The following is a 14,959-nucleotide window of genomic DNA, read 5'->3' as shown; positions in this document are numbered from 1 at the left end:
CTTTTAAAATTTACATTAGTTTTTTGAGAAATCGGAAATAGCGTGAATTAGTACTTCCGGTCAACGGAAATTACTCAAAATTTGACAGAAGGTAGAGAATTAGATCTTTTACTTACATGTGAAATATCATTTATCTATCTGAAATAGTACTCAAGTTATAGGCTTTTGAAAAATTCAAAGTAGAAAAAGTACCACTTCCGGTTGTCGGAAATCGCTCAAAAGTTGATACGGATCTACGATTTTGATATAATACTTATATATGAAATTTCATCAACCTAGCTATAACGGTACTCAAGTAATCGTGTTTACACACGGACAGACACACAGACACACACACACACAGAGACATACGGACAAGATTGCAAAATTATGTTTTTCCGTATCAGTGAGGTGTAAAACGTCGAGATTTGTAAAAATCTCGATTTTTTTTTTGCACGATTACAATACTTTCTCTATACTTCGTATATACGAGAAAGTAAAAACAATGATTGTGTGTAGAATTTTGAATAGAGACGAGATATCGAATTTAAAAATCTATAAATATATTGTGTTCGTTAACTACATTTAAACTTAGGAAAGAAAATATGATTACTTGGTTAACTCAATTATACGTACTTGTTATATATACTTGTAGTATCGGACTGAATATCAAAACTAATGATAAACAATATACAAACAGACAGTAATTAAATAATGTTTAAAATGTCACAAACATAATGCATGTTCTAACTCTATATACATTGGTACATTTATTTACATATACTCATATTAAATATAATGCTGCTTTATAATGAAAAGATACATTCGAAAAAAGTTCCAGATATATATTTTTACATGAATAAAATTATTTTTACGTGTGTTTTAATAAATGTTTTTTGATACTAGGAATTACAATTTTTACAATTTATTTTGCAAACAATCTATTTATATAATGGATATTTTATACCTGATAATAAAAGATGTTTTGGACTTAAAGATTTAATTCTTTTATACTTTTATGTATACGATATATATATATATATATATATATATATATATATATATATATATATATATATATATATATATATATATATATATATATATATGTTTCTTATTGATCAATTATTTGTTTAATTCTTTATTCGTGTATTTTACACAACAATCTGACGAGTCAATTTCGTTTTTAGACATTTGTGTTCAAAGTATTTAGTTCAGATGTTAAACTTATCAGCTTATATTCTTCACTATAATCATTGCAAGTTCTTGTTTGCTGAAACAAATTGTTATAATATAATTTTTAGTAACACAGTCATTGCGCCTAACCTAACTTTTATCCTTAATACCGGTCAATAATATTTGGACAACAATCATGTTGGAAAAATATTAAAACTTAACGGCAAAGTGCGAAAAACTCTTTTATGATAATTTGAGATATATTTGTGAATGATGTTGAATATAAACATGTAAACATGTAAGAATAAAAGTATCATTTCGGTTGTTTTATTTTTATTTTTAATTGTTGTAATCCATTAATTAGTATGTTATGTTAATATTTTGCAATAATTTTAATAACACGGACCAATGGTAATGTCATATTTGTATGTCAGACACCAATGCAGATGAAGATAAGTGTTAAGTGATGGTGAAAACAAAAGGGATTTCTAGAAAAGTTTGTCATTTTTTAGTTATCCGCTAACTAAAATGGTACCCACGCAGTCGGTATTTTAAAATTCGGAGATAGAGTACAACTTCCTATTATTTGTGATCACTAAAAATTGAATTTAAAGTCATTAAATTCAGAGGCGTAGCGACCCTTCCCGGCGCCCGGGGACAAACTTTTCGATTTGCACCCTCCCCCCTCGAGTTTTCGATTTTCATCCCCCCTCAAACTTTCGATTTGCACCCCCCCCCTCTAGATTTTGATTTGCATCCCCCCCCCCTCAACCTTTCGATTTATTTTTCCAACCCATTTTGGCGCCTCCTAAGGTCGGCGCCCGGGGACATATGCCCCCCCCCTCGCTACGCTACTAATTAAATTATAAGATATTGTACTCATAGACGAAATTTGTCTTACTACTTAGAACAGAGCTCAAGTTATGTTCTTCATACGTTAATAGAGTAAAATACCATTTCCGTTTACCGGAAATCGTTTACTACGAAAGCATTTGCATACATTGTTTTACTTAAAAATGTTGTGCAACTTACATAAATTGTACTCAAGTTATTAGTATTTCAGAAACCAGAAGTTGGGTAAGTACCACTTCCGTTTACCTGAAATCGTTCAAAGGTTGAGACAAAACTACACATTTAATATAATACTCATAACATAATATACATAACTCAATTGGTACTCAAGTGATTGTGTTCACTGACAGACACACAGACATACTGACAAAATTTCAAAGCCCCAGTTTTTCTGACTCGCAGTGTTTCTTCCAGACTTTTTTCCCCGGGGGGGGGGGGCAATTGAAATGTTCGGGGGGGGGGGGGGCGGTAGACTTTCTTCGGGGGGGGGGGGGGGGGCGGACACTGTTAAAAGTATATATTTTCGGGGGGGCGGTAAAAAATTTTCCCCCCGAAGAGATGCCTGGAAGAAACTCTGCTGACTCGATGCCGAGAATTTAATAGCAAAGGCAGTTTGCGAAGTATTTTAAATGAACCTTCCAGTCTCAACACTAAAGTATAATTTATTTTCAAACTTGAAAATTTTCACAAGAAGTAATACGGCGCTTTGACCTATTATGGGCAGTTAAATATTGTGGGAAATTATACGTTGATAACTTATTTTAAAAATACGGACCAATGGTAGTGTAATATTTGTATGTCAGAAACCAATGCAGATGTAGAGAAGTGTTAAGTGGTGGTGAATTTAAAGGAGAACTCTAGAAAAGTTTGTCATTTTTTTTAGTTTTCCGCACAACTGAAACGGTACTCAAGCTTTCGGTAATTTAGAGTCCGGAGAAAAAGTACAACTTCCTCCTATTATTTGTGATCACCAAAAATTAAATTGATTAAAGTAATTTAATTATTAGAAAGTATATTTATACACGAAATGTCGTTTAACTACCTGGAACGTTGCTGAAATTATATTCTTCAGAATAAATATACTCCGTATATGATGAAGTGATGAGGTATAAAACGGTAAAAACTGTCAGAATGTCATTTGATTTATGTGCACGATTACAATACTTCCTCTACATTCCGTATACGAGAAAGTAGACATTAATCATCATCCGCGGTATTTTGCAGCCAGCCGTTCGCTAATATTTAATTACAATTAAGATTTAAGTAGGCCTAATTGTTTTATTTTATTTAGCTTCATTTGACTTGTACACACCCCATACCTAACTTAAAATATATTTCTTTTTGTGGCAGCGCTAAAAAACACTTGTAGTAAATCAACACACAGCGCCACATATTTTTTTACTTCCTGTTTTTCAACAATAGGCGAATCAATCTACAGGGCACAAAAGTTGTATTGAACATTTTTTGGCACATTTCTGTTTCAGGATACACTTCATGGATGAAGTAGAGTACACCTAGATTTGTTTTATATCTCGGTATGTGGAGTTATTTTTTTTTTCAATGTTATATCCCGTTATTTGTGATAAGCATTATGTCCAGTTATTTGTGATAAGCATTATGTCCAGTTATTTGTGATAAGCATTATGTCCAGTTATTTGTGATAAGCATTATGTCCAGTTATTTGTGATAAGCATTATGTCCACTTATTTGTGATAAGCATTATGTCCAGTTATTTGTGATAAGCATTATATCCAGTCATTTGTGATAAGCATTATATCCAGTTATTTGTGATAAGCATTATATCCAGTTATTTGTGATAAGCATTATGTCCAGTTATTTGTGCTAAGCATTATGTCCAGTTATTTGTGATAAGCATTATGTCCAGTTATTTGTGATAAGCATTATATCCAGTTATTTGTGATAAGCATTATGTCCAGTTATTTGTGATAAGCATTATGTCCAGTTATTTGTGATAAGCATTATGTCCAGTTATTTGTGATAAGCATTATGTCCAGTTATTTGTGATAAGCATTATGTCCAGTTATTTGTGATAAGCATTATGTCCAGTTATTTGTGATAAGCATTATGTCCAGTTATTTGTGATAAGCATTATGTCCAGTTATTTGTGATAAGCATTATGTCCAGTTATTCAACTTCTTGTGTGACCAATCTATTGTTCTGTTAAGGACTAAGGTTATCCCACAGCATAGCGTCGGTTATTATTCCGGAATAGTATAGCAAAAAAAAAAACAGTAAAAGAATGGCATAGTCTGCTTGCTGTTCCGAAATCCACACATAGTACTTTAAACCTTAATTTCTAAAGCGCCATATTTAAAAAAAAGAACGTTTAATTACCTGCTAAATACTGTTTTCCCAATCATTTTGTACAGACAAATTTTTTTGTTTCTCTTTATAGATCTAATTATTATTGCTATTAAACATTGTTCTAAGCATTTTTATTATTTTCGTAATTATGTTTACTACATCTAGTAGTAGTTTTTTTTCAGTGCTTTAAAAAAAACCTTATTATTACATTTTACTTTCTTATTTATATATACATCTACCAATTTAAATATACTATTTATTTCGTTTACCTTATGTAGATTAAACTTAAAATAAAGAAAACCATTAATTTATCTAAATGGTCATCACAATGTTCACTTGTCATGTAGTCAGCACCATGTCCAGTTATCGTGTGGTCAGCACCATGTCCAGTTATCATGTGGTCAGCACCATGTCCAGTTATGTGGTCAGCACCATGTTAAGTTTTGTGATCAGCACCTTGTCCAATTATGTAGATTAAAATTAAAATAAAGAAAACCATTAATTTATTTAAATGGTCATCACCATGTCCACTTATCATGTGGTCAGCACCATGTCCACTTATCATGTAGTCAGCACCTTGTCCACTTATCATGTAGTCAGCACCTTGTCCACTTATCATGACGTCAGCACAATGTCCACTTATCATGTAGTCAGCACCTTGTCCACTTATGATGAAGTCAGCACAATGTTCACTTATCATGTAGTCAGCACCTTGTCCACTTATCATGAAGTCAGCACAATGTTCACTTATCATGTAGTCAGCACAATGTTCACTTATCATGTAGTCAGCACCATGTCCAGTTATCATATGGTCAGCACTATGTCCAGTTATGTGGTCAGCACCATGTCCAGTTATGTGGTCAGCACCATGTCCAGTTATGTGGTCAGCACCATGTCCAGTTATGTGGTCAGCAACATGAACACTTATCATGTGTCAGCATCATGTCTAGTTATGTGGTCAGCACCATGTTAAGTTTTGTGGTCAGCAACATGAACACTTATCATGTTGTCAGCACCATGTCCAGTTATGTGGTCAGCACCATGTCCAGTTATGTGGTCAGCAACATGAACACTTATCATGTGTCAGCATCATGTCTAGTTATGTGGTCAGCACCATGTCCAGTTATCGTGTGGTCAGCACCATGTCCAATTATGTAGATTAAAATTAAAATAAAGAAAACCATTAATTTATTTAAATGGTCATCACCATGTCCACTTATCATGTAGTCAGCACTATGTCCACTTATCATGTAGTCAGCACTATGTCCACTTATCATGTGGTCAGCACTATGTCCACTTATCATGAAGTCAGCACAATGTTCACTTATAATGTAGTCAGCACCTTGTCCACTTATCATGTAGTCAGCACCATGTCCACTTATCATGTAGTCAGCACTATGTCCAGTTATGTGGTCAGCACCATGTCCAGTTATGTGGTCAGCAACACGAACACTTATCATGTTGTAAGCGCCATGTTCAGTTATGTTACCAGCACCATGTCCAGTTAAGTGGTCAGCACCATGTCCAGTTATGTGGTCAGCACCATGTCCAGTTTTGTGGTCAGCACCATGTCCAGTTAAGTGGTCAGCACCATGTCCAGTTAAGTGGTCAGCACCATGTCCAGTTTTGTGGTCAGCACCATGTTCAGTTATGTGGTCAGCACCATGTTCAGTTATGTGGTCAGCACCATGTCCAGTTTTGTGGTCAGCAACATGAACACTTATGATGTTGTCAGCACCATGTCCAGTTATCACACACATTCTCTTTCTCTATCATAAACATTCTCACTCTCACTCTCACACTAACTCTCTCTCTCACAAACATTATCTCAAACACATTTACACACACACACACTATGTTACTCTCTTACACACACTATCTCTCCTCTCACATACAATATCTCTCATACACACACACTCTCTCACACACACACTCTCTATCTCACACATACTCACTTTCTCTGTATCTCACGCACACACACGCCCTCATGCACACAGACACACACTCGCACATACACTTTCTCACACACACACTCCCTCTCACACAGAGTCTCTCATACACACACATACTTTTACACACACACTCTCTCTCACACACACATACACACTCTCCCTCTGTTTTCTTTCACATTTTTTACTTTTTTTCGACCATCGTCAGAATTCAGTTGTTGAGTTTCTTGCCATTTTTCGACGCAAAAACGTTAAAGTGTCTTCTCTCATGTATAGATTAGACACAGTGATACCGTTTTGCTGTTTCAAAAAAAAAATTAAATTTAGTTTAGAGTATGTGAGCAGTTCTTCTTAATTATAAATTTCAGATATTTTTCAAAATGGAAGCTCCAGAATTACACACATACATATTCAAGAGTCTGGAGAATGTGTGGACCAACAAACTGTTGTGTGATGTTACAGTCAAAGTTCAAGACGACACATTCGAATGTCATCGACTCCTCCTAGCGGTCGCTTCTGATTTTTTTATGGCACTTTTTCGTTCTGGGATGAAAGAAGTTACAGAGAATTTCGTAGTTCTACATGACATTCCTAGCGAAGCGTTTCATTTGATATTGAAAGGACTATACACTGGTGCCAATGTTTTAAGTGCTGAGAACTATATTGATGTGTGGAGAGCTGCTCATCAGCTACAGATTCAGACAGTTATTCACTTGTGTGAACATTTCGCTAGTAAAAATATTACAGCGGATACTTGGGAAACAATATTTACTGTTGCCAAAAGTTTACAATCAGAAAGAGTTCTCGCTAAGCTTCAAGAATATATGATAAATAACTTTAATGAAGTTTGTATTTCCCCAATATTTCTACAATTCACATTTGAAGATTTACGGGATTTAATAAAAAGTCAGGATCTCGTAGTCAGCAGTGAAGATCTGGTCATGGAGTCTGTGATTAGATGGGTCAATTATGACCCTAAAGTGAAGAATGAGAGAAAAGAAGGTACTAAAGAATTACATGAAGATACTTCCACGAAGGAAAAACAAGGTAAAAATGTGATGTTGGATAAAATAGGCTCTAGGAAAGTTTATCTGAACAAACTGTTAAGAAAAGTAAGAACTTGTCTTGTCAGTCCATTAGTTTTATCAAGCATTCGTAAAATGGATTTGTTATTGGAAGATCGAGATTCAAGAGATATCATCGGCTATGCTATATCTTACAATGCTGAGGATTTTAGACACTGTCAGTGTCCGTCAGCAGCACTAACTAGATCGGGTAGTGGGTACATGCATGCTGGCGTTTACCTAGGTAGGCTTGGAAGGTTTCGTGCGATAAACGCAAGCAGTGAAAAGTCCTATATTTTATCTTGTTCACATTATTTCGACGGAGGTATTCAAATAGTGACATTTGATGGGACGCTTTATCTTGCAGGTGAATTATCCTACCGAAGAAACGGCTGTAATCTGTATGTGTTAACAGGCAAAAACTGCACACAAGTGAAGGATTTGTCATGTCATAACGTGTTATTAGTATCGCACGGTGACTTTATCTATATTCTTAACAAAGATGAGAAAGTAGTATATAGGATGAATCCTAATAAGGAAAGTATGCCTTTGGAAAAGTTTACAGAATTTCCAGAAAATAATAATTCTGTTATGCATACAATGTTTCTTCAAAATGTTCTTTTGCTGTTTTGCTCTGAGACTCAAAATGGGATTGACAAGACGGCTGTTTATAAAATGGAGATTTCGTCAAAAATTTGGACCAGGTTAACCAACCTTGATGGACCAGCCAAACAGTTGATTAGTTTTAAAAATGACAAGCACTACTACATTTTACAGACAAATGGCAGTTTGTGGCTGGTACTTTATTCATCTCACACTGGAAACATTGGCTTTAAATTTCTCGTTAAACTTTGGAATTTCACAAAGAAGTTGTATGGTGGCTTTACTTTTCAAAGTAAGCTGATAATTTGTGGAAACAAACTCGATACGGACCCAACACAGGAGAAAAAATTAAGTGAAGTTCCTCATCACTTTAAATGTATTCGTTATCTGGGAGCTGATGACGAAAATGTCTCAAATTTCATTCCAGTCACCATACCCAAAGCTTACATTCTTTATGAAACACGTTGGTAATTGGCAATGTTATCATTGTATAAACACCAAATAACAAGCCAATAATCTACTGGTCGTTTTAAAAATCTTGTGTATACATTTCCACAAATTTTCTAAAAAGAAATATTGTTTCAGCTAAATTAATACCGATACATACATTTAATTCTAAAACAGATTAATTGTTTTATATATGTGCTGAAACATAAATGTTACGGGTTCATACGTTTTTCGTGAAGTCAAATGTTTGGTAATAAGTAATTTTTTTTTATGCTTGTCGGCCCTATGGCTGTCGGCCTTTTGTCCATGTCTGCCTTTTGTCCGTGTCGGCCTTTTGTCTTGTCGGCTTTTTTATCTCGACCATTTGTCCTACACCCAGAACAATGTATTATTTCTAATATCTTTAAGTCAAAGTACAATAAGTCTATTCTGGAATTTAAAAAAAGGAATATCTTAAAGTGGTGTGTCAGTTTTAGCACGTTATCAAAATCATTCTTCATTGTACCTGGAGATTATAAAATAAGTAATTAATACAGGGTTTTAGTATGATCAACCAAACTATTTTAAGATGTACATTTTTGATACTTTTGTGATTTATAATTTCTGTTTAAATTAACATTTTTAGATCCGTACATGATTTTATACATTGCATTTAAACACTACAATGTTTAGATACTTTAGTGGTTTTAAAATTTGTTTACATAAAAATTAATTGTTTTATTGACAAGTATTAAATAAAAAAAAATCTAAAAAAGATGTCATATGTTTTTGTTTTTCTGCGTGTTTGCGTCTGCATGTTACTATATACTTTAGTTCATGAATGAATCATTCAGATTGTTATCATTTCTTATACAGCATCAACATAACAGTAAAAAACAATGTCATATTCCGAAATGATTTTTTTTTACTTCAAAAGATTCTATAAACATAATTATTGCAACGATTGCGAGATATCTATTGCTTCTTCTAACTGTCACATGCCTGTATTTTGTAGAAGGATTTCCAAAACAAATACCTATAGGGTATTTAAAAAACAATCATGCATCATTTATTAATCAAACGAACATGTTAAACAGTTGTTCTTTGCTTGCTGATTACAATGTACACAGTTCATGTCTTCTTTGGTTATGAACTCTAAACATGTGGAGTTAACTTGAAATAATAATATATTTGATAAAATTGTTTAAAAACAAGATTTTATATAATTATACACTAAAAAGTGGAGAAATATTATCCATATACCTCTAAATACACGATTGTTTACAACTCTGATGGGTACCTAAGTAAAGGCGGCTTGGCATAGTGCTGACCACACTATCTCTTCATATGCCGAGGTCACAGAAACAATTGAACTCTATTTCACTTGCCCCATAGACCGTCAGGTTTGAAAGGGAAACTTTATTTTTTTACTTTCTCGTATATACGAAGTATAGAGAAAATCTTGTAATCGTGCAAAAAAAAAACAAAAAAAAAACACGAGATTTTTTACAAATCTCGACGTTTTACACCTCACTGATACGGAAAAACATACTTGTGCAATCTTGTCCGTATGTCTGTGTGTATGTGTGTGTGTGTGTGTCTGTGTGTAAACACGATAACATGAGTAACATTACAGCTATGTTGATGAAATTTCACATATAAGTATTTCATCTAAATCGTAGATATGTGTCAACTTTTGAGCTCTTTCCGATAACCGGAAGTGGTACTTTTTCTACTTTGAATTTTTCAAAAGCCTATAACTTGAGTACTATTTCGGATATATAAATGAAATTTCGCATGTAAGTAAAAGATCTAATTATTCACCTTCTATCACATTTTGAGTAATTTACGTTGAACGGAAGTAGTAATTTACGCTATTTCCGATTTCTCAAAAAAAGCATATAAATTTATAAAGTACTAATAATATTCCGCACTATTATGCACATTTTGTTTTGGCGTTCGCTTGGTGCGAAATTTTTTTTTCTACGAGATTCTATTCTATTTTTAAAAGTTTAAGTAATTAAAAATCATGTCTATATTCCGAGTTGCCATCCCACGTAGTGTTATATAAGAATATTTCCGAGAAAGTTTATGGGAGATAACTCCCGGTTTATTTTTTATTTTATTGTACAACACGAGAACAATGCATTCATTTTCAAAATATGGCTTGCAATAGGCTATGTTGCCGATTGAAAAGTTCAGTGAAATATAAAGATAAAAATCCAACGACAATAGCTTTAATGATATGTCGGTTTATTATTTTTATAGCTTGCTACACTAGTACCAATTTTCAATGGGATACGCTTGACAGATTGTAGCCTACAACCCGAGAAAATAAAGCGTTTAAATTACTGATAAACTAGAGACTAGAACTAAGCCTCTTCGGCCTGAGAAAAAATAGCCAAATACAAGTTAATAAATAGAAAATTAAAAAGAAGTATAAAACATTATCAATTATTTCGGTGTTTTTTTACCGAAATATCTCTTTATTAGCATCGAGAAAAGTTTAATTTGGATATAATTTAATTAAAAAATAATATCAGGCGTAATTTTTCTTAAGGTTAAGTATGACCTACCTTCAAAATTCTTACCGACATTATGTGAAATAACAAAAAAACAAAAAAACTTTATTGCCAACTGCATATCCCACGTATTTTCGAGACGAAAGAAAACCTGTAAAAATGCGAGTTAGGGATCCTAACAGTCATAACAAATGTTTTTTTTTTCAAATCTTCTTATAAAGATGTTACGGATTGGAATATCCCAACACATATAAATGGTACTAATTCATTGTTATTATTACGATATTAGCTTGATGATTGTTCTTGTGTTATTCCTTTTAGATCTAGGTACCAGCACTATAATTATTTATAGGCGACGTTGGCAGATATTCCGATTCCACGCTATGAAAAAAATATTTTATTTACTAAAAAAGAAAAAAATATAAAAAGAATAATACAGTTTAAATAATAATAATAATTAATAAACACAGTGTTTTAACTTATTTATTTAAGCTATTAAATCACTTTAGGTATAACAAAAAAATTATTTTATTGATTTATATAGGCTATATCTGTTTTGGATGTTTATTCTTAATAGTATGCAATTTTTTATTTGATGTATGATAGTTAACATTAAGACATCTTCATCCTCTCGTGCAAGCATCGAAAAAAAAATTCCATATGATCACCCCCCCCCCCCCGCCACCTCCTCCACCTACTCCCCTTTACCGCATGGGTGTCACGGGTGACCGTGTGCCAAATCTAAGCATTAGTCGCGTTTCGGTGCTCAGTCGGTTTTTTAAATTATGGCAAACCGAACAGCGGTTTTATTCTGAGGGTTTTCTTAGGCTGTTGGAGTGATTCAACCTGAAGGGTGAAATCACAGGTGTTGCATATGCGGGACAATGAATGGTGCCGAACCTGGTAGTGATAGTGGGTGGCAGGCCGCTCCGGACTAAACATTCTCTATGATTGTATTCTCTTCTAAACAGAACCAAAGGATTCTGTTGAAATAAATGACGTAAGTGGGGGTCTGACTTAGGGATAGCATAATTTTTATAATGAAGTTTTTTTTAGCCAAAACCGAATGAAGGTGGTAGGGAAAGATGTGTTAAGTTCTAACTGACTTTTGTTTTAGAAATTGTAGAAAGGAGGCCTGGTGGTCAACAGTTCTTATACTGTGTAGTGCTGACTGGAGTATATGCTCCGGATATGGCCGTATGCGGTGTAGTGCTGACTGGAGTATATGCTCCAGATATGGCCGTATGCGGTGTAGTGATGACTGGAGTATATGCTCCAGGTATGGCCTTATACGGTGTAGTGATGACTGGAGTATATGCTCCAGGTATGGCCTTATGCGGTGTAGTGCTGACTGGAGTATATGCTCCAGATATGGCCGTATGCGGTGTAGTGCTGACTGGAGTATATGCTACGGGTATGGCCTTATGCGGTGTATTGCTGACTGGAGTATATGCTCCGAGTTTGGCCTTATGCGGTGTAGTGCTGACTGGAGTATATGCTTCGGGTATGACCGGAGTCGGAAGAACTGTAATCACTGTTATTGCGCACTTGAAAACAATTGAAATAGGGCCATTACAACTTTTGCACCAACGAAGTGCGTTTATTTTACACATGTTTACTTCCGATCATACAGTATATTAGAACCTTTTAAGTTTTAAGTATTTTCTTTTGGTGCAGGCGAATTTTGTGAAAGTGTGTATTAATAAGGACTCAAGGTAGAGCTGAGAAAGATCGTTTTAAAACAGTAGACAGTTGCTGTATACTACAATTATTATTTCGAAATAGAGCAAAATGTCACCATTTAGTAAGAAGTTGTAAGCAAAAAGCTTACGTTAAATCTGTATTGGTTTTGTGCACCATTATTTTTAAAGCCGTGTATACTTTCAAATCCTTACCAACTATAATTATAAATCTTTACATACGGTAAGTAGACGGGTATGAGTTTATATCTTGGATAACGTAGAGGCATATCATGCTATGGGGCATGTAGAGCGATCACTTTCAACGTCTAATAATTCTATGAACAGTCAAGCTTTAATTGGAAATGTAACGAAATATTAAACCAAAACTGGGTTTATACAGCCGTGTAGCATATGGTATGTATTAAAACAAAACTATTTGTGAATGGTCTATGGTGAATATAATTTCAAGTAGGTGAAGGGAAGAGACAATAAGAGCAAGAGCCTGTGTGCAGTCAATCGATGCAAACTATGACGAGCTCAGACCCTCACAACTTTCATCATTCAGTTTAACTAGAACTGTAAAACGGGCAGGTGATTGTGATAAAGATATCTGTGTATAAGATTATATATATATATATATATATATATATATATATATATATATATATATATATATATATATATTTATACATGCGTGTGTATGTGTGTGTGCACGCATGTGTTTGTGTGTATACAGAAGCGTTTTTATTGTTTTGACTTTTTTTTTTACCCTGGTAGGTATTTTAAAATCTGTTACAAGTTTCTTACATCATGACCACCCCAGAAGTCTGTACTCAAATCGTCAAGTGTCTGCAGGATGTGTGGACTGACAAAATGTTGTTTGACTTTGCCGTCAAGATCTCTGACGAAACAATTCAATGTCATCGACTCATTCTAGCGGCCTGTTCTGATTTTTTCAAGGCACTTTTTCGTTCTGGGATGAGGGAAGTCACAGAGAACTGTGTTGTTTTACAAGATGTTTCTTGTGACGTGTTTCAGTTGATTTTAAAAACAATATACACAGGTGAAAGTACTTTAACTTTAGAAAATCTTTTTGAAGTGTGGCGAGCAGTAAATCGCTTACAGATAACATTCATGATTGATTTGTGTGAGAACTTTGCTATTAAAGCAATCAAAATAGACACTTGGGAAAATATTTACGGTAATGCAAAAATGTTTGATTCAGAAAAGGTTATTGAACAGCTTCACTTATTCTTGTTAAAAAACTTTGATCAAATATGTCTTTCATCGACATTTCTACAGCTGTCTTTCAACGAAGTCAGGGATTTGATCAAAAGTCCAGAACTTAACGTCGTCTGTGAAGATGTTGTGCTAGAATCAGTTATAAGATGGGTCAAACAAGTTCCTTATCATGAACTCTACATGTATGATTGCCTGTCTGCACAATGTATATCTGAGCTGAACCGAAACAATACGGTAACAGAAACCGCAGTGGTTGAGAAAAAACACAGCGAGAATACTGAAGTTCTTCACGAACTCAAACACGATTCTTTTAAAGATGTGAACCCGATTACAGCAGAAACTAATGAGAACAACGATACAATTTGTGATAAACTTCTTGAAAAAAAGGAAGAGTATTTAGCGAGAATACAACACCTTTCAGAACTTGTAAAACTAGTAAGGACATGTCTTGTAAGCCCAGCTGTTTTAGCTCGTGTCTTTGAAATGGAAATGGTTTCACAAAATAAAGTCTTAAGAGATATCATGTTCAATGCAAGTCATTATGTCCAAAACTTTAGACACGGTCAGTGGCCAAATGCTGCCATACACAGAGCATGCAGTGAGTACATAAATGCTGCAGTATTTGAACAGCAATGTGGTTTCTTTAGCGTATTAAATATACTCGAGAACAAATGGTTAACTGTTTCAAGATGTGAATATTTACAAGAAAACATTCAGGTCGCCTCTTTTGATAATGAACTCTACGCTATAGGAAAACAACAAAACCAACCAAACGAACCTTGTAAACTATTTGTCTACTGTGATAGCAACTGGGTGGAAGTTGTGAAAATGCCCGGCCAGAATTTGCTGTTGCTCTCATATGAACAATTTATTTACATCTTTAACAAAGACGATAAAGTTATTCATAAGGTAAATCCAAAGAAAAAAATTCCAATTGTAGAAAAGTTTACAGATTTTCCAGAAAACGTTGAAGTAAAACACGCAATGTTTTATGAAAAATATGTTTTAATATTTTGTTCTGAAACTCACAACGGCAATCATGAGACATCAGTCCACAAATTGGATATTTCGTCCAAAATTTGGATCAGATTAGACAATTTAGATGGATCAGCAGAACACATAATAAGTTTTAGAAATGA

At 34.1% G+C, this 14,959-nt stretch overlaps 1 protein-coding gene across 1 annotated transcript; it reads left to right on the top strand.

Annotated features, from left to right (window-relative positions):
- Window positions 1-6,654: 6,654 nt before the first annotated feature.
- LOC131951707 (uncharacterized) lies at window positions 6,655-8,419 on the top strand. The gene has a single exon (XM_059314065.1). It carries the CDS (start codon window positions 6,662-6,664, stop codon window positions 8,417-8,419), a length of 1,758 nt encoding a protein of 585 aa, XP_059170048.1. The 5' UTR covers window positions 6,655-6,661.
- The last annotated feature ends 6,540 nt before the right edge of the window (window positions 8,420-14,959 follow it).

This window comes from Physella acuta, unplaced genomic scaffold, assembly GCF_028476545.2.
Source record: "Physella acuta isolate Inbredline_101_S28 unplaced genomic scaffold, ASM2847654v3 ptg000822l, whole genome shotgun sequence".
Taxonomy (NCBI): domain Eukaryota; kingdom Metazoa; phylum Mollusca; class Gastropoda; family Physidae; genus Physella; species Physella acuta.
Note: the sequence above shows the minus strand (reverse complement) of the source record. Positions and strands in the feature narration are given on the sequence as shown.

Bases quoted from the DNA above. Each gene is read 5' to 3' on its own strand.
- LOC131951707 (XM_059314065.1), top strand. From the start codon at position 6,662: ATGGAAGCTCCAGAATTACACACATACATATTCAAGAGTCTGGAGAAT.